This window comes from Scylla paramamosain, chromosome 8 (genome assembly GCF_035594125.1).
Source record: "Scylla paramamosain isolate STU-SP2022 chromosome 8, ASM3559412v1, whole genome shotgun sequence".
NCBI lineage: Eukaryota > Metazoa > Arthropoda > Malacostraca > Decapoda > Portunidae > Scylla > Scylla paramamosain.
Window position 1 is genome coordinate 14,997,040 of NC_087158.1, and position 20,450 is coordinate 15,017,489.

At 37.8% G+C, this 20,450-nt stretch overlaps 1 protein-coding gene across 1 annotated transcript; it reads right to left on the reverse strand.

Annotated features, from left to right (window-relative positions):
* Window positions 1-5,733: 5,733 nt before the first annotated feature.
* On the reverse strand, window positions 5,734-19,515 carry LOC135102832 (heat shock protein 75 kDa, mitochondrial-like). Its single transcript, XM_064008390.1, has 13 exons — window positions 19,179-19,515; window positions 18,002-18,213; window positions 17,151-17,324; window positions 16,335-16,498; window positions 15,847-15,956; window positions 14,946-15,182; window positions 14,334-14,447; window positions 13,579-13,764; window positions 13,093-13,295; window positions 12,290-12,431; window positions 11,838-12,069; window positions 11,378-11,450; window positions 5,734-7,689 (listed from the first exon to the last, which is right to left on the reverse strand). The coding sequence occupies exons 1-13, from the start codon at window positions 19,297-19,299 to the stop codon at window positions 7,588-7,590; spliced, it is 2,070 nt and encodes a 689-aa protein (XP_063864460.1). The 5' UTR covers window positions 19,300-19,515; the 3' UTR covers window positions 5,734-7,587.
* Between the last annotated feature and the right edge of the window lie 935 nt (window positions 19,516-20,450).

Genomic DNA, 20,450 nt, shown 5'->3' on the forward strand with positions numbered 1-20,450 from the left:
AAAAATAGTTCATATTTTTAAAGTGGTTTTTATCCTTGTGAAGTCAAAGTGGGGGACTTTTTAATGGTTTTCATGGTGTTGAAAGTTCCAGTATTTTTCCATATTTAAATTTTATATATTTTTAATATGACTCTGGCTGAAGATGTTATGATATAGCGGGTATTAGTTAAAGTACGTGGCAAGTTAGAATATACATATATATATATAAGGCATTCGAGACTAGCTTCATTTTTTGTAGGGGTCAGTTTCAAAATGAAATGTGTATGTAAATAAACGTGACGTCTTATAGTGACGTCATCAGACCTGGGACTTCCGACCCCTCCATTCCCTCTTCGTTAATATTTAGCGTAATTTATAGTGTTTTCCATGTATTTCTGTGTGTATATAGACTCGGGCATGTAGATGGAAGGAGGAAGAAAAAAGAAGGAAGAAGAGTAGGAGCAAAAACAAGAAAATGTGAGGTGTTGTGTGTGTTCAGGGTATTTTGGTATGCTTTGGGGTATTTTGGTATGTTTTGGGGTGTTTAGGTGTGTTTTGGAAGTATTTGGGTGTCTTTTGTGGATGATTTGGGATGTTTTTGGTGTTTGGAGGTGTTTTAGGACATAGTGGGGTGTTTTAGTTGTATTTGTTTATTTGTATGTGTGTTTTGGAGTGTTTTTGATGTTTTTGATGATGTTTTGATGGAAATACAGAAGCAGGCAGGAACTTTCATAGTTTACCAGAGAAAGGAATAAATGATTGAGAATACTGGTTAACTATTGCATTATAGAGGTGGACAGAACAAGGGTGAGAGAAAGAAGAAGCTTGTGCAGCGAGGCTGCAGGAGGATGGCAGGCATGCAGTTAGCAAGATAAGAGCAGTTAGCATGAAAATAGCGGTAGAAGACAGCTAGAGATGCAACATTGCGGCGATGAGAGAGAGGTTGAAGACAGTCAGTTAGAGGAGAGGAGTTGATGAGTTGAGAAGCTTTTGATTCCACCCTGTCTAGAAGAGCAGTGTGAGTGGAAACAACCCCCCCCCCCCAAAAGCCTTGTGAAGCATACTCCATAAATGGATGGATAAGGGCCTTGTACAGAGTTAGTAGATAGGGGATGGGTGAGAAAAACTGGGGGAGACGTCTCAGAATGCCTAACTTCATAGAAGCTGTTTTAGCTAGAGATGAGATGCGAAGTTTCCAGTTTAGATTATAAGTAAAGGACAGACCAAAGATGTTCATCGTAGAAGAGGGGGACAGTTGAGTGTCACTGAGGAAGAGAGGATAGTTGTCTGGAAGGTTGTGTTGAGTTGATAGATGGAGGAACTGAGTTTTTGAGGCACTGAATGATACCAAGTTTGCTTTGCCCCAATCAGAAATTTTAGAAAGATCAGAAGTCGGGCATTCTATGGCTTTTCTACCTGAAATGTTTACTTCCTGAAGGGTTGAACGTCTATGAAAAAGATGAGGGAAAGTGCAGGGTGGTATCTTCAGTGTAGGAGTGGATAGGACAAAAAGTTTGGTTTAGAAGGTCATTGATGAATAATAGGAAGAGAGTGGGTGACAGGACAGAACACTGAGGAACACCATTGTTAATAGACATAGGAGAAGAACAGTGACCGTTTACCACAACAGCAATAGAACAGTCAGAAAGAAAAATTGAGATGAAGTTGCAGAGAGGATAGAAGCTATAGGAGGATAGTTTGGAAATTGAAGCTTTGTGCCAGACTCTATCAAAAGCTTTTGATATGTCCAAGGCAACAGCAAAAGTTTCACCAAAATCTCTAAAAGAGGATGACCAGTAAGGAAAGCCAGAAGATCACCAGTAGAGTGGCCTTGATGAAACCCATACTGGTGATCAGATAGAAAGAATGCTATGAAGTGATAGATCTTTAAGAATCATCCTGTTGAGGATAGATTAAAAAACTTCAGATAGGCAGGAAATTAAAGCAATAGGATGGTAGTTTGAGGGATTAGAACGGTCATCCTTTTTAGGAACAAGCTGAATATAGCCAAACTTCCAGAAAGAAGGAAAGGATGTTGACAGAAAGAGTTGAAAGAGTTTGACTAGGCAAGGTGCAACACTGAAGGACAATTTTGGAGAACAATAGGAGGGACCCCTTCAGGTCCATAAGCCCTCCGAGGGTTAAGGCCAACAAGGGCATGGAAAACATCACTGCAAAGAATTTTAATAGATAGCATGAAGTAGTCAGAGGGTGGAGGAGAGAGAGGAGCAAACCCTGAATCATCCAAGGTAGAGTTTTTAGCAAAGGTTTGAGTGAAGCATTCAGCTTTAGAGATAGATGTGATAGCAGTGGTGCCATCTGGTTGAAATAAAGGAGGGAAAGAAGATGTGATAGCAATGGTGCCATCTGTTTGAAATAAAGGAGAAAAGAAGAAGAAGCAAAGTTATTAGAGATATTTTTGGCTAGATGCCAGAAGTCACGAGGGGAGTTAGATCTTGAAAGATTTTGACACTTTCTATTGAAGATGGAGTTTTTGGCTAGTTGGAGAACAAACTTGGCATGGTTCCAGGCAGAAATATAAAGCACACCTCAGCTCCTCAGACCTCAGCTCCATAACTTCCATCAATCTCTCAGTCAAGACTCCCACACTTCTCCTGATACACTAAACAAACTTATCCCCCTGTAACTTTTGCACATTCCTACAACTTTTACCTTTATATAAACACAATAATTGCCTCCATCCACTCATCAGGTGTTGCCTCTCCTTGTTTCCATGCCAGTTCACATAATTAGAATCATCCAGTCTGCTATCACTTCATCTCTGTACTTTAACATCTGTGCATTTATTCCATCAATGCCACACTTTAGCATAGCTGTTGGTTTATTCATCTCCCTAACAATTTATCTCATTCTCTACATGCTTCCATACACATGCTAGGTATTATTGGTTCTCCTACTATTATCTCATGCATTTATTCCATCAATGCCACACTTTAGCACAGCTGTTGGTTTATTCATCTCCTTAACAATTTATCTCATTCTCTACATGCTTCCATACACATGCTAGGTATTATTGGTTCTCCTCCTACTATTATCTCATTTGTTTGACAATCAAACAACTTACACTTCTTTCTTGCTGCCTATAAGAACTTTATAGTCTCTTTATTCTCACAGTCCCATTCTCTCTCTCTCTCTCTCTCTCTCTCTCTCTCTCTCTCTCTCTCTCTCTCTCTCTCTCTCTCTCTCTCTCTCTCTCTCTCTCTCTCTCTCTCTCTCTCTCTCTCTCTCTCTCTCTCTCTCCTCTCTCTCTCTCTCTCTCTCTCTCTCTCCTCTCTCTCTCTCTCTCTCCCGCTTCCTTCCAGAACAACTTATTGTCATTGACTTTTTTTCATTCAGCTTCCTACCAAACTTCTCATCCACTCTTGTCTTACTTTCTCTTATGAGTTCCTTCACTTTCATATTCCAAGACCTATATGTACTCTAATTTCTCCCAGGGTTAGAAAAAAAATTCATTTATTTAATTTAAATAAGATTTTTTATTTAAATATTTTTATCCATTTTTATTTTTTTATTTATTTAAATAATTTATTTTTACTATTTACTTATTTATTCATTGTTTTGCATTAATCTTTGTTTCCACTGATTATTTCTTTCAATCTTATGAAGCCATTTTCTTGTATTAAACTTGGCCAATGTTAGATGAAACCACAGTTAATATACATTACCCAAGATGATTTTTTCACAGAAAAAGCAAAAGTATAACTAATAGTTCAATCAGATCTGTTTTGTTAAAGTAACTAGTACATAAATACAAAGAAACAAGAGGAACTCCAATCAAACAAACATATAAACATAGTGTGTGTGTGTATATATATATATATATATATATATATATATATATATATATATATATATATATATATATATATATATATATATATATATATATATATATAATTCATTTGATATTTTACTTTTGATATAACACTTAAATAATTTTGAATACAGTATATTTAATTTTGATTTAAATCATTATTTTTTTTTACTCTGATTTAAATTAATTTAAATAACTTCATTTAAATAATTTGATTTAAATAAAAATTAACCCTGATTTCTCATTTTAATTTTGACACATTTCTTTGCAGCATTTTCTCATAGGCCCTGTTCTTTCCTTTTGCCTTCTCCACCTGAGCCACTTCTTTTACTCTTATCCCCAAGACTTTCCTTTCAGCTGCTATTGTAGTCACTATATCACTGAATACTTTTAACATCTTCACACCTCTGATTCCTCCCCAACTGTCCCCTCATTTCTCTGTCTTCCATGTGCTTTCTCATATACCTCTCTACTACACACCTCCCTGTCCATTTATTTTAAATAACTTTCCACTAATATGCATATCTTATGTGAACACCACTATTCATATCACCCATGTATCTCATTTTCATCCTATCTATCACAGCATAGTGGTCTGATCAGAGTTACATTTAACTCTGTGGGTCACGCCCTTCAAACATCTCTCTCACTAGCTTGGCATGCCACACATCTTTCCTTTATTTCTCATCCACTGCTAAACAGTGTCAGGCTCTTCTTTTCACTATTTTAATTTCTCCTCTGCATGAACCTGTGGATCATTTTATGCTGGATGGCATATTTAGCATACAACCCTCAAATCCATGTAATATACCTAACTATCCCACTACAAATATGTTCACTGTAGTGTGACATGCTTCCTTTACTACACATCCAGGAATGAGATATATTAAGTACTCAATGCCCCATCCATTTACACACAAAACAATATATCAGTATGCCACAATAATGCCAAACTGGACTTGTTCCCTGTTTTGCCATGAGTATGTTGTGCTGAGGACCAGAAATACATTCCTTATTGCATGACTCACTCTCTTTACTGCAATTGCAATAGCAAAATATATGAAACATTAAATTCCCCATTCATTTATACACAAACAATATCTTAGTATGCCATAATAATGCCAAAATGAGATTCTTCCCTGTCCAGTCATGGTGCCATCACTATTTAAAGACTAAATATACATTTATTACTTCATATTCACTTACTTTTCTCTACACACTATTTTTTACTGCACATACAACACTCAGATGCATACATTGGTTGTAATTGAATATAGTAAGTACACATACCTTCTCCATAACCCCGATGTAAGCCTCCATGTCACACTGTTTCAGGCTGCCATGGTGTTATGCCATTGTCTGCTCCCAAGCCACACATGAGCAGAAGATGCAGCTAAACACTCTGTTCACGCCACACTTGCTTTCATTAGAGTGTCTCTGTTTGTTTGGGTTTGTAGGTTGAGGTGCCTGGGAAACTTTTTATAACTTTTTTTTTATTTATTTATTTATTAATGAGAACCTGTGCAATAAAATCTTACCCAATTTAATACTAATTAGATAATACATAAATTTGCATAATTATAGGATAGAAAGAAGGTATGTGAAAAGAAGTATAAGGATTAAGATTTTGTAACTGCACAAATGTGGATTGCTATCAAAAAGGAGAATATAATACTTTGTGAAAAGCAATATTAAAGATTATTATTATTATCATTAGTAGTAGTAGTAGTAGTAGTAGTTGTTGTTGTTGTTGTAGCAGTTGTTGTAGTAATAATACTAGTAGTAGTTGTTATGGTAGTAGTAGTAATTGGTAAAAGCTTAATTTGTTTCATGTTTTACTGTAGGCATTTCATTGATTTATTTGGTTCTGTATGCTATTTACTTTAGTGTGCATTGTTTATTTTTGTTATTCTGAGAGAGAGAGAGAGAGAGAGAGAGAGAGAGAGAGAGAGAGAGAGAGAGAGAGAGAGAGAGAGAGAGAGTCATATTTCTATTATAGGTTAATTTTTTTTCTAGTAGTGGTCATGAATGTTCTTGAAATAAGTTCTTTGTCCACTTCAACAGTCATCCCTTTCTTTCTTGCTTCATCTCTTCCAATTTCTGTGTCATCTTTCATTCCATTTCAGAGACTCCTCAGCTTTTTAGATGTCTGTGTATCTGTACTTTCACTTCCAATTAGTTGAGTTAAATCTATTCTGAATTTACTGAAGTAAAGGCAAGGACTAAAGGTGGAGAACAAAGTCTTTATGTTTCTCCTGTACAACCTAGTCTTCTATCATTCCTAGTCCTATCAGTTATGGTTTCTAACACCGACTTCTCTCCCTTTTTCATTATGAGAAAATGTATAACCTGTATTGTTAAAGTCATGTTTTATTATTGAGAAATAATAAAATTCCTCAGGCCTCTATCCTCTCCATTAAAAAGCCAGTCAGATGAATGGAGGTAGCTGTATAGTGGCTGGGCAATCAAGATCAAAGAGTCTATAGTGTTACTCGTCTTACCAACAAATGTCTGTGACCCAAGAGGAACTAACAGCCTCTTAGCCATGAGCTCAGTACTGTTGCACTGAGGGACAGTTAAGATCAACCATACATTGTCAGGACCACTACCATTGTTGTGGCTTAAAGAGTCATGAACCCTGAGCATCCTGTACTGGGTTCCACACTCACTCCTCCTCTCTTGTGGTTTAACTCTTTACATCAATATCTTGGTGTCAAGGTTGTTATAACTACCAGTTCTCAGGTGCTAGGAACATACATACCAACAAGAATACTTATTTACATTCATTATAAAGAATTCCAACATTTACAAAATAATAATAAAAAATCAGATGTAAATTGAATTCAATGCCCAATCCATCCTTTGTTGCCTATATCACACAGATGGAAATGCGGGGAGCAAAAATGTTAACATATATATATATATATATATATATATATATATATATATATATATATATATATATATATATATATATATATATATATATATATATATACATACACACACACACACACACACACACACACACACACACACACACACACACACACACACACACACACTCCAAATATCTGTAACTACAGTAAGCACCCTCAGCCACACCTCAATCCCCACACAAAGACAAGTCACGTCCATGGCTGATGCATCACCTACTGCATCTTTTCTTCTCCGAGCTCAATCCTTTTCATATATATATATATATATATATATATATATATATATATATATATATATATATATATATATATATATATATATATATATATATATATATATATATCCCAGTCTCATTCTAATTGCCATTTTCTTTTCCACTTCATACTCTTATTCACTGCACTTGTATAATTTCTTGTTTCAACTCTACAACAATGCCTCTTGGTTTTTGTTTTGCTTCTCATTGCATCTTTCCATTTTTTCTTCTAGACAAAAACTTATTGTATTCAGTCTTTCATACATTTTTGCTCACCATGGTAACTTTTCCCAAAATATTTTCTACCTTCACTACACCACATTTCTCCATATACTGCTTTAATGGAGTTTGTTTATTAATAGAGTATTTAAAACCTTTCCACTCCATGGAATAATGTGCACACCTCAACCTGCTTGGAGGTGAAGAGGTCATATGCTTCCTCTATGACATTATTCACTAATCTACTATTTCTACTATGGACATAAACTGCATGGCAACACATCCAGCTGTAGGTCCTTGCAGTCAGCAAGTCTCGTTTGCTTATCTTCAATTGTTGTCTCAAACCCTGGACAGTCACACTTCAGTGTTTCTCCAGCGCCAGCTGCAGCAACTCATTCATGGTAGTGAGCACGGTGCGGGGGTCCTCCACCAGGCCAGCCACCACCATGGCATTGCTGAACAGCTGCATGGGTAACAAAGGAAAGAAGAAATGATGTAGCAGTGCTCAATACTGACTGGCAATGGACTGTTATCAGCTATTACTATTGAGTGACTGCTCAGACTGTGTATAGTGCTCCATATTCTCAAATGTTTCAGCATTTCTTAACTACTTTTAATAAGCTGTAGTGGGAAATACTGAGATTTTCAAGAGCATGTGTATGATTTTAGTACTACAGTACAAAACAAAAACAATGGCTATGCCAGTGTAATTGCCAGAGAGAGAGAGAGAGAGAGAGAGAGAGAGAGAGAGAGAGAGAGGAGAGAGAGAGAGAGAGAGAGAGAGAGAGAGAGAGAGAGAGAGAGAGAGAGATGGGAAGTAAAGGGTAAAGGGGGGTAAAGGATGTTTCATGGAGTAGTTAACTGAAGTAGTGAAGTTGTGCAAGAGGCAGTAGAGAGGTAGTGAGGGTTGTGTTTACATGGTAAAGTTGATGCAAAGGATAGATAAGACACAGACTGTAGAGAAATTGGTTGCATATCTGGTCCAGCTGCCTCATAAGGGGGCAGATTGTGCCCAGTCTTCAGAGAGAGAGAGAGAGAGAGAGAGAGAGAGAGAGAGAGAGAGAGAGAGAGAGAGAGAGAGAGAGAGAGAGAGAGAGAGAGAGAGAGAGATATTATGACTCAACTCTGATTTGTCCACAAACCTTATGTTAGACTCCAACACGTAAGTTTGTTTTAATCCCATTTTTAATTTGCATGTAAGAATGATGATTACAAATGTAATGTATTTATGACTGGTGCATTAATTTATGTATAAGAGTAATTATTATAATGTAATGTATTAAATGACATGCATATGTTGGGCTACCTACTAGTTTTGTGAATGATGAGTAATGTTAAGTTGGGTATAACAATGTGTAGCAGGTTGATTGTCATTTCTCACAAGTTACAGTGTCATGATTGATTTATATGTGTCCTCAGAGGTTTTGACTGGATGAAATAAATATTTGTCAATGTGACATTTCTGCTGTAAATCTTAACAGCCTGCCAAAACTTGATGCAGGAGTATACATTATATAATACAGGGTGTAGCACAAATTTCTGTGGGTATGGACGAAGGTGAAAGTGCAGGTTATTCTAAGTTAAAAATGTTCTATGCATATATGCAGTTTGAGGTGTTGTTTAGCCATGGTATGAAATTCAATTGTGGCTGGGCAACAGATACAATGGCTGGGCTGGGCAAGGAACCATGGTCCTCACTCCTCAGACTCCACATTACTTTAAGTTATGCAGTACAATCTAAATGTATTCAGTGTCACTGTTTAGAAGGAAAACTGCATGTGACTGACTAGCAATCACCTGATTTGCTGCTACTGCCTCACTCCTTCCCAGTCTCTGCCCAGGCAGGCAGTGCATGGTGCCACACAACCTATTTTATTTGTCATTTATTACATCCATATTATCATTGTGTAATATTTATCAGTAAATCACCTGCCTGTTGTTATCTCTCATCTTGTCATGGGATACTGTAAAGCTCCAAAACCTGTAGAAATCATGACTGAATAATTCACAATTTCACCAGCAAACATCCAAGTCAACACATCCAGCCATGGTTACCTGCCCAGCCTGGCCGTTATATCTGTTGTTTGGCCACACTTGAATTTCGTACCACAGCTAAACATCTCAAAAAGTTTTTTTTTTTTTTTTTTTTTTTTTTTTTTTTTTTTTTTTTTTAGGAAGGACACCGGCCAAGGGCAACAAAAATACAATAAAAAAAAATGCCCAATGAAATGCCAGTCCCATAAAAGGGTCAAGGCAGTAGTCAAAAATTGATGAATACATGTCTTGAAGCCTCCCTCTTGAAGGAATTCAAGTCATAGGAAGGTGGAAATACAAAAGCAGGCAGGGAGTTCCACAGTTTACCAGAGAAAGGGATGAATGATTGAGAATACTGGTTAACTCTTGCATTAGAGAGGTGGACAGAATAGGGGTGAGAGAAAGAAGAAAGTCTTGTACAGCAAGGCTGCGGGAGGGGGGGAGGCATGCAGTTAGCAAGATCAGAAGAGCAGTTAGCATGAAAATAGCGGTAGAAGACAGCTACAGATGCAACATTGCGGCGGTGAGAGAGAGGCTGAAGACAGTCAGTTAGAGGAGAGGAGTTGATGAGACGAAAAGCTTTTGATTCCACCCTGTCTAGAAGAGCAGCATGAGTGGAACCCCCCCCCCTAGACATGTGAAGCATACTCCATACATGGAGAACATTTTTATCTTAGATTAACCTGTACTTTCACCTCTAGTAATATCTGCTGAAATTTGTGTTACACCCTGTATAAGTAAAAGAGGCCTTATTAGTGTAGTTTTTCTCCATGCATGGCATCCATCTTTGTCTTATGTATTCCCTTGTGAGTGATAAAACACTGTCTTTCACCTTTAAGAGTGCTAAGAGGGATATTTCTAGACACTTGTAAACAGTTGTGTTAGCAGCACAACCTCTTTACTTTGTAAACAAATACAAATTGACCCCCAAGACAAAAATGCTTAAAATATGAAAGGAATCTTTGCGTCAAACTGAATTTATTGGGTACATGGTAATTCTGTATAAGTAAGGGATGCAAGATGTCTGTCACTGCCCCAATCTCAAGGTCACTCCGTACCACAAGGTACTTGTTGAGTGGAGGGTTTTTTTTTCTTTGTGTGTTTTGTAAAGTGCTTGGAGTCTCATTATCTTGCCCTATCTGTGGATAATGCTAAAGTCCTGTGACAATATTGGTGCCATTGTGTCACTTTACAAAGAAGAGCACTCACTGACTGATACTGCACAAAACACAGCCATTAGGGTGGGAACTGTCAGATGCCCCACAAACAAAAGCAGGGAAACATTGCCTTGAAATTCAAAGCAATACTACCTGGCAGACCTCGCAAAACCTAAGGACACTTAACATCATCAAGCGTGATGTTGAGAAGTGTCCCAGCATCTCTGCAAGACAGCTGAAGGAAAGTAACAATCAGCTGCTGACTGGTGTCAGTGAGAACAGTGCAGTGGTGAGTTCACAATGATCTTCACTTAAAAAAATTTTGTGGCATGCCCTAAGCCTCTCCTCTTGTAGTGTTGCCCAAGAATGTTTGTCTGAACAAGTAATTATCTGGAGGTAGTTTGTGACAACCTACCTGAGTGCTTTAAGGCTTGCCAGGCTTACACATTCATGCAGGCCAGCCAGCAAATTCTCCTGACATTAACTCAATAGAATATTTATGGTCCATAATTAAACATGAGTTGTGACCACAACACCTCCGCACTTTCCCTACTTGAAGCTGTACTCTGTAGATTGTGGCCAGAAATTCCTCTGTCTACTTCATAGCAGAGTGTCCCACCACACCTACAAGAGTGCGTAAGACACAAGGGGATGTTGACGAAGTATTGATATTAGTTAAGTTGTCCTTGTTTATTTTATAACTAATGTTTTCATCTCCATGTAAGTTTTGTGTGGATGCATCCAATGTTTTTGTTGTGTACTGTATGTAACGAAAATTCTGTCCTACCATTGGAAAGAAAATATATCATGAGAACCAGAATAATCGTCTCTTTGGCCTTTAAAAATGATCGCAATGAAAGCCCAAGGTATTTGATAATGTAACCCTAGTTAAAGCCATATAAAAGTTGTTACTTATAAAACACAAGTAAAGCAGGTGCAGCACAGGCTACCATGACTCACCTGTTTAGCGGTGAGCTCAGCCAGCCGAGGGTTGCTGGTCCGCAGGGCATTCAGCTTCGTGATAATGGGGTGGCTGCAAATGTGGATTACACCTCATGAACAACTAAAATGTAAGTTTTTTCACAGCATACACACAACTGTACTCCATGGCATGAGCTAAGCTGTAAAACATGAAAGTTATCAGTTGGTGAGAGAAGAATCCCTGCTTATGAAAGGTGTAATGTTTTGAGAAAGTGAAATGAGCTAATAAAGAATTTTGAGAAAGTGACTTGAGCTATTAAAGAAGAGTGTTCAGAGACCAGATAATGCAGGAAAAAATAATAATACTATTCTGGAATACCATTTCGAGAAAAAACCTCACAGGAATGGAGCATAAAAATAACTTAAGTATAGAGGACATCATAAGTTTGAAGAATATTACCAATGAATACTTTGCTACCACATGCACCACCAACTTTACCTTGGATTGATCTCAAGCTGTGGCTGCAGGAGGGAATAGCGGTTCTCCTCCGGGATCTGTGAGAACTGGGTGCGTACAAAGTGTCGTGCGGCTCCCATCTCCTCCACTGTGACCACACATGGGTGAGACTCCAGACTGGGGGTGGCCTTCACTGACCAACACCGCCCTGCCAACACAGTCTTCAGCCAGTCCATCAGCTCATTGGCCTCAGAGCGCCTCAGACTGCCTTCGCCTGGGAGAGATGAGCACAATAAACACTTGGGGAACATAGATGCTAAGTCTATAATTCCTTGATTAATAATACTATTGTATCTACTCTCCCCAAACTTAAACTATAAATGACAAAAAGTAAATGTTATACTTGGCATAAGCAATACTGTACAGTGAATTAACTACTCACTTGTGTCAAAGTCCACACAATACTGTACTCGTACAGTGAATTAACTACTCACTTGTGTCAAAGTCCACAGATTCTTTGCTTTGGCGCATCTGCTTCTCAACAGAGATAATCTTTCTGTCAGTGAACTCCCTGAGCTGCATCAGCACCACCTCATCATAAGGCTCATAGCAGAACAGCACCTCCACATTCTTCTTCTGCACACTCAAGAAAAGCAGTGTAATGTTACAAATTCTGAATATATGTTTGTTATTATCAGCAGTATGGTACCACTACCTCTATATTTGAGAGCAGTGTAGCTGAATTATTTAAATATCACTTTAAAGCTTGAAACAATATGCAGGCCAAACTCACATCAAGTGGCACTAAGCTATAATCTGGTGTACAGTTCTGCTCTACTTATTCCATATTGAAAAAAATAAATAAATGAAAAAAATAAATAATAAAATATTTTAATATATATATATATATATATATATATATATATATATATATATATATATATATATATATATATATATATATATATATATATATATACAGTACCTAAGCTATAGTCTTGTATATTTCAAGATGCATCTACTATATTTTGAGGTGAGTTCATGCTTCATCCAGAGTATGTATTTTAAGCTAAGGAAGTAGTTTATCATCAAACTACATTCAAGAACAAATTGAATAAGTTTTTCACTAAAATTTTAGGTTATAATTTATCCTGTTAATACTTCAAACTGTCTTTGTTTTGAAAAGTTTACAAGTCAACTTCATTATGGGTTCTAATCTAATTATGTAATTTGTAATTGAACAACATTCCACATTTAGCTAAGCCAGGTCTGTCCTTCCACAAACGCCACCGTTCACCTTGAGAGCCTCAAAGTACGGCGAGGACTCCGCCAGCTCCCTGGAGGGTGTTGCCAGATAGTAGATGTCCTTCTGATCATCCTGCATCCGGCTGATGTACTCAGGCAGCGTGACCTTCTCTCCGACAGGCTTGGCAGAGGAGTCATACATTAGCAGCTTGGCCATCTCCTCCTTCTCCACCTGCTCCTGTGCTGACAGAATACCTGCAGGGTGGCCAGGAGTGAGGGTTGTCTTAAAGGGAGTTGAATCTCATTACTTTTCTTTTTTTCCCCCTCCTTTCTCTAATAGTGAATAGGTGTAGCAGACTATTCCAATTTATCTGATTACTTAACTCAGCACTTGCCCTTCCATCCAGCAACTGCTAATGAAATGAAACCTGATAATGATATGCCATGGAAAAGAGTAATGGGGTATTGCTTTATCATCAAATTCTAACCAATATGGAAAAAAGAACATTGGTTTTCTTAATCACACACTCTGACTAACCTTCCTTGATGAAGATTCCATAATCTGTAAAGAACTTATTGTAATTTTCAGTGTCCTTGCGTGACTTGTCGAAGAGGAACCGGATGACTCTGTTCTGGATGACAGTGCGAAGCTTGCGAATGAGAGCTGAGTCTTGCAGCAACTCTCGACTAAGGTTGAGGGGAATGTCTTCACTGTCAACAACACCTGCAACAATAACAGTGTGCTAGAGTCAAAGGAAAAAAGCAAAGGAGAATGCAAGTAATACAATGTATTACAAATGTAAAAAGGTTATGGTGGTGCATGTCACTTGCTTTGAGGAAGAGAAGAAAAAGGAGAAGGAATATGCTGAGGAAAAAGGGGAACAAAGACAAGGGCAAGGAAGATGAGATGAGAATGATGATAAGGCCAAGACAACATGGAGGAGGAGAACAAAGATCAGGATGAAAACAAGGAGATGGAAGAGAAGGAATATACAAGTATAAAGAGAAACAAGAACAAGGGTAAAGATGATAATGAAAATTAAGGTAAAAAGTGAGGAGGATGGTAAGACAAGAAGATAAGCACAGAAAACATGGTTAAAGATGACAATAAGGATGAAAACAAGATGGAAGACAAGGAATATACAAAAGGAAAAGGAAATCAAGGACTGAAGCAAAGACAAGGGCAAGGAAAACAAAGATAACAATGAGGATAAGGCCAATGAGAAAAAGGCAGATAAGGATCAGGTTGAGGATAAAAATGAAAACAAAATGGCAGTATGTGCTGGTCAGTACCTTTCATGAATCGGAGCCACTTAGGGAGGACGTTCTCAGCCTTGTTCATGATGAGGACACGGCGACAGTAGAGGGAGACTGAGCTGTCCCTGTCACGGTTCAGATCAAACAGACCTGCAGGGAGGGAAGCACATTACTGGAAGATAATGCTGGTGCTGCTGGTACTATCAAAATGATTGTCTTGACAACACATCCCAGATGAATGATATATGCAGTAAATAATTACGTGTGTATGTGTGTTCACTCTCTGAAGGAGGTGAAAATTAAAATGTAAGGAAAAGTACTTCTGCTTCACCAATGCAATCCACATTATAAAGCATTAGTATACAAGCATAGTTCATTGAATTTTACTTATTATGATATTTCTTAAATTACCTATTTTACATATATTTTCAATATCCAATCACCAAGTAAAAAAGCATTGTACATACATATATCAAGGCTGTCTCTCCCAAAAAAACAGGGGGCTAGGCAAGACAAAGCACAACTCTCACATCCACACTCATTTACACTACTCTTTTAGTCCCTTGGCACCTGATGGAGAAGAAAAAAAATTCTCCTGTCTTCAAATTATGGGATCACTGTATCATCACCATCACCACCATTGCACACCTGGCTTTCCCTCTGGCACATAGAGCACACAGCGGAGGTCAATAGGGGCATCAGTGCGGTAGTGGAGGACAAAGCGGGGTTTGTCATACGCCGAACCAACAAAGCGATAAAACTCGTCGTGCTGCTCTGGGGACACCTCCTTCGGGTCCATCAACCACAGCGGCTGGATGTTGTTGGCCTGCTCTCCATTCACCTCGATGGGTGCACTGATGAAGCTGCTGTACTTCTTGATCACATCTAAGGAGTGAGGTAGGGATACATGAATAAGAGAGAGAGAGAGAGAGAATAATTTTGCTCCTATTTTGTCCTCTTCCTCCTCCTCTTACATCAAATACAGCATACATTTTAATACACATGGTTGAATAATTTAGAGAGAGAGAGAGAGAGAGAGAGAGAGAGAGAGAGAGAGAGAGAGAGAGAGAGAGAGAGAGAGATTTTACTCTTCACCAGTACATGTATAAGATATAGACATCATTGTGCTATATATTGTTGTCTGATTTGAAAATATACTAATTGATATGTAGTCAATAAGCTATCTATCAGTTTGTGTCAGGTAGAATGGGACAATGCAACTGTAATGGATGGAAAGTCACAACTCATGAACATACCAACATTCACTTGAGTCTCCTTGATGACTTTCAGCCTGATTGGTAATAAGTCCTTTATTGTTGAGTCTTGTCAGAGGTTCAGTTCAGTTCCTACCCCCCTTACACCCCATTCTCTCTCTCTCTCTCTCTCTCTCTCTCTCTCTCTCTCCTCTCTCTCTCTCTCTCTCTCTCTCTCTATGGCTACTGTTTCAATAAATTTCTCAGTTTCCACCCTCTCTCTTTCCCTCTCTCTTATGGCCACCCTTCAGATCCACTTCTCAGCTTCACAACATGACACATCACAAGACCCACACCTTTGACCGTCTGCTCATCAGCATACTCCCTGTCTGCAATTTTGAGATGGCACACAATCTTGGTCCCAGGCTCCACTCCCTCACACTCCTCAATGGTGTACTTTCCACACCTGGAAAGAGAAGTAATCACTGTGCCATGAACAATTCTCCACCTGTACTTTGGCTCAACTTATGTTTGGGCAAGGCAAGACATCAAAATATATAGAAGACAGTGGTGATGTCTTCTTCAGGTCTTCAGGTACTGTTGCTCCAAAAAGTGATACCACAAAGTCCATTAAATTTTACATATACAAATTGAATAGATATTCCAGCTATCACCATAATACTATACACACACATGCACAGAGAGAGAGAGAGAGAGAGAGAGAGAGAGAGAGAGAGAGAGAGAGAGAGAGAGAGAGAGAGAGAGAGAGAGAGAGAGAGAGAGAGAGAGGAGAGAGAGAGAGAGAGAGAGAGAGAGAGGGGGGGGGGGGGAAGGTAGTACCCACCCATCAGAGGACCAGCAGAAGCCCACACTGTTAGGGAGGCGGGAGCGAGAATACACCTCTACCTTCTCTGCCACCATGAAGGCTGAGTAAAAGCCCACACCGAACTGGCCAATGATACTCTGTGGGTCTGTGGTGCCCGCCTCCTGTAGCTCCTTGATGAACATCTGGGAGCATATGGCTGTACTGACTTCAAGCATTGTCTAAATTTGGGTGATGTATAAGTTTTGTTCTGGTTTGTGAATAGCTGATGAAAGTGAGATGGTTTGAAAAGTGGGAAGTTAGTCTTGAGAATTATAGAAATCAGGATATATATATATATATATATATATATATATATATATATATATATATATATATATATATATATATATATATATATATATATATATATATATATATATATATATATATATATATATATTTTTTTTTTTTTTTTTTTTTTTTTTTTTTCTCTCTTTAAGATAAGTACTTAGATAAATGTCATTTTCTTCTTTTCAGTAAAAATAGAAGACTTGAGGAAAATATGGAATGATATATGCAATAATAGATGGAGGGAGGAATTGTCTATCATGAATGTATGCATTATGTATAGACCAGATGGTCTGAGGTTATTTGTAACATGAGGTTTTCCCCACACAGAAGCAAGGAACAAATCATGACAATCAGTAAAAATACATATTTCTGAAGTCTTACATAGACATAAATATAAACAAAATGTTCAGATATGATTACATTAAACAGAAAATTATCATACAAGTAGAAAATTAAAAAACAGAGTCTAACAAATAGGAAGTTCTTCCCCAAAAAAAAAAGTACCTTTGAGCCAGAGCGAGCAATGGTGCCAAGGTTCTCAATGAGTTCCTCCTTTGTCATGCCCAGACCTGAGTCTTGAATGGTGAACGTCTTATCATACTTGTCAGTGGTGATGTGGATCTTCATGTCTGCCTCGGAAGAGTCCATCTGTGTGCCTTGCAGGGCCAAGTAACGGGCCTGTCAGGTGGAGGCACATGGCCTATTATTAGTGACCTGGGGCATTTGGCAAGAACATGTCATCCAAAAACAATGGTAATCCAGAATCAGCACTCAAATTTTGTCAATTTGAGGTACAAACTGAACCTGCAAATGTTATGTGTGGTTCTCAAAATCCCACCTCTCCTATCAAATGAGCAAAACAAGTTTAAAGTATCCTGACAACACTAACTGGAAGTTGTATAATATGCCACGATCAATACAATCTGATCTTTTCTCTCCCTTCATGGTCCATGCATTAGACTAATATCCACAACTACCATAATCTGTGGCCAAAACCCATATAAAGGCAGAGCACATACCAAGATCCCCATCTTCGGAATACTACATAAGAAACTGATCTAAAGGCAATATAAAATGGCCATGAGAAAACAGCATACAACAGTCAAAGGGAAAGACAAACACAAGTTCAACACAATATCAATTAGGCTATAAGCTGGGCGCAAACAATTTTTGAATGGCAATTAGACTGAAGACTGGGAGATAGTATGTGGAGAAGGAAATGAACATCAGAGATCTAAATATTGAAAAAGTGTGTTAGACTCATAAGCCATCTAACCCCATAAGATAAAACAAGAACATTAAATATGATGATGATGACCGAAAATCTTGTTACTAAATAAGAAGCTCTGTCCAACCTTCTCAATGGCATCTGATGCATTGGAGATCAGCTCACGGATGAAAACTTCCTTCTCTGAGTAGAGTGATTTGGCTACAATGTCCAGCAGCATGCGAGTCTCAGCCTGGAACTCATAACTCTGTGGGTCTCCGCTGGTCTTGGCCGCCTCCTGGGCCCAGCGAGGGGAGGTGTGCAGGCTTCGGTATAGCCAACTCACACCCACAGCTCGCTCTGATGGAAGATGTGTTGTTTTAGATAAGTGGTGTCAAATCAAGACCATAAATTACAGGCTAGCAAATGTTCCCAGATTACCACTTCATAAAAGAGGAATAAAATTAAACTGAATAATGGTGTGAGATTTTCCGGGAATGTGAAGACACTATGTATAAGTAAATGGATAAGAGAACAGAATGAGAACAAATATCATAGGGAAGCAAATGTCTCCAGATTACCACCTCAAGCAAGTTCATATCAAATTCACTGAACTATGATTATTATTATTATTATTATTAATTTTATTTTATTTATTTATTTTTTTTCCAGAGAATATAGACACTATAAATTTTAATGAGTGAAAAAAGTACAGAAAATACAGTCCGGATTCTTTCACCAGCAGAGTGTGACCAGTAAGTTTGTGGTTATAAGTTTCTATTTTGTTATTCATTTTTGTCATTATAAATTGAAAATAATTTGGTACTTCTTGAACTGCAGAATTAGAATCCAAAGGAAGTCACACAATTTTACCCGTAAAACCTATCTAGTTTTTATGCAATGTTATACATACAATTAAGTAATTATCAAAGCTCTTCAAAATCTACCTGAAAAGTATCGTTTCTTTGAGGTGTTATATAATACACAGCACAGGAGTGACTTTCTAAAGCTGATAACTCCATACTTGAATACTTATGAATGTAAATATTCTACGACACTGTTGCTTTACCAAATAATAATAGTTTCCCCTTGAGATCAGCTTGATGCGGCTTACCGAAAACTTACCGGTTAGGAATGGAGCGTTAATCATTATAAGTGGGGGACTTAAATTAGAGTTAGATTTGGATGACAATAACGAATAATCTAATTTATAAATACATAAAGGGCTTGGCTAACATTATAATAAGGGAGATCATTCCATTCTTGAAAGCTACGAGGAAGGAATGACAATATGTTAGTGTTTGTCTATCTGGGGTGATACTTACCATTCTGGAGTGCCCTGGGGGTGGAGGTGAGTGCTGCTAGTGTCCTCATTGGTAGCCTGACATGTTGGCTGCGGAGGACGACCCTGGAGAGGCAGCCGAGGTTCAACACACGTGCCGCCATCACCGCTTGTTGTGTAGAGGCTGAGAGGAGCAGACGACGGGGTGCTCTTGATCCCGACGCCACAGCCGACGTCTGTTATAGTTAACTAGGCCAGAATATAGCACCGCACATTCATAGACACATCATTCATACATCATCATTCCGTCGGTCTCTGTGGAAAAGGATATTATTACTAATATTGTTAATAAGACGCTGCAAGGTGTTTATGATGAAGTTTGTAGGTGACTACTGCAAAAGGATATGGTCTCGCCAGAAATCACACCAAGAAATTATATAAGATTAAACACCAGGAAAATTTTTTTTCTGAAAAAAGTGTGGTGGAGAACTGGAATGGCCTTCCTGAATAAGCAACTGGTTATGCTAGTATTTTGCATTTTGAAAAAAAAAAAAAAATGATGTTATGGGGAAATCATATGAGCTGAAATTTAACTTTAAAGCCAAAATCGCAAAGACACGTCCACCCAAGCTGAAAGCCAAAGTTGTGCTCTTATTCTGAGAAATCATCTGTGACGATCTGTATCATATGAAGATTTTGTAGTAAAAAAAAATGATTGTGGTGTATAGTGTAGGTTATCTTTTAATTAACATGAGATCTTGTTCTTCCATTATTTTTCCAGCCGCCTTGTGAAGCTTTCAGATGTGGTTGTCTCATGCAGTCATGGAAATTCTTGATATGAAAATTTTATGCAAGGAAAAAGAAAGAAAGACAAATTTGCATCCCAAGGATACACAATAATTTTTCAACGTACTCATTCATTGCCACATTCATAATATATACTGTAACTTTGCTTTTGTTTTTGATAATGCAAACTGAGGTTTTAAAATAAACCAGTTCGCTGATGTGGAGCCTCTTTACCTAGAATCCTAGATTTTTGTTATGTTCCGCAAAAGCTGTTTTAGAAAGGACATCGCAATTAATAAAACATGCATAATAAAATATAGCAAGGTGAAAATAAGATACACTATACATCATAGGTTCCTCCTTTGTCGTACGTTTCATCATACAACAATAAACCTAAGTATCTATCGGTCTGGAGTTAAGAGCAATTCCATCTAATAAGAGCGATAGACGTGAGATTTCCAACTCCCTTCTTTTTTCCAAAAATAATAGAAAATATGTAGTAAATTACAAAAATAAATAAATAAAAAAA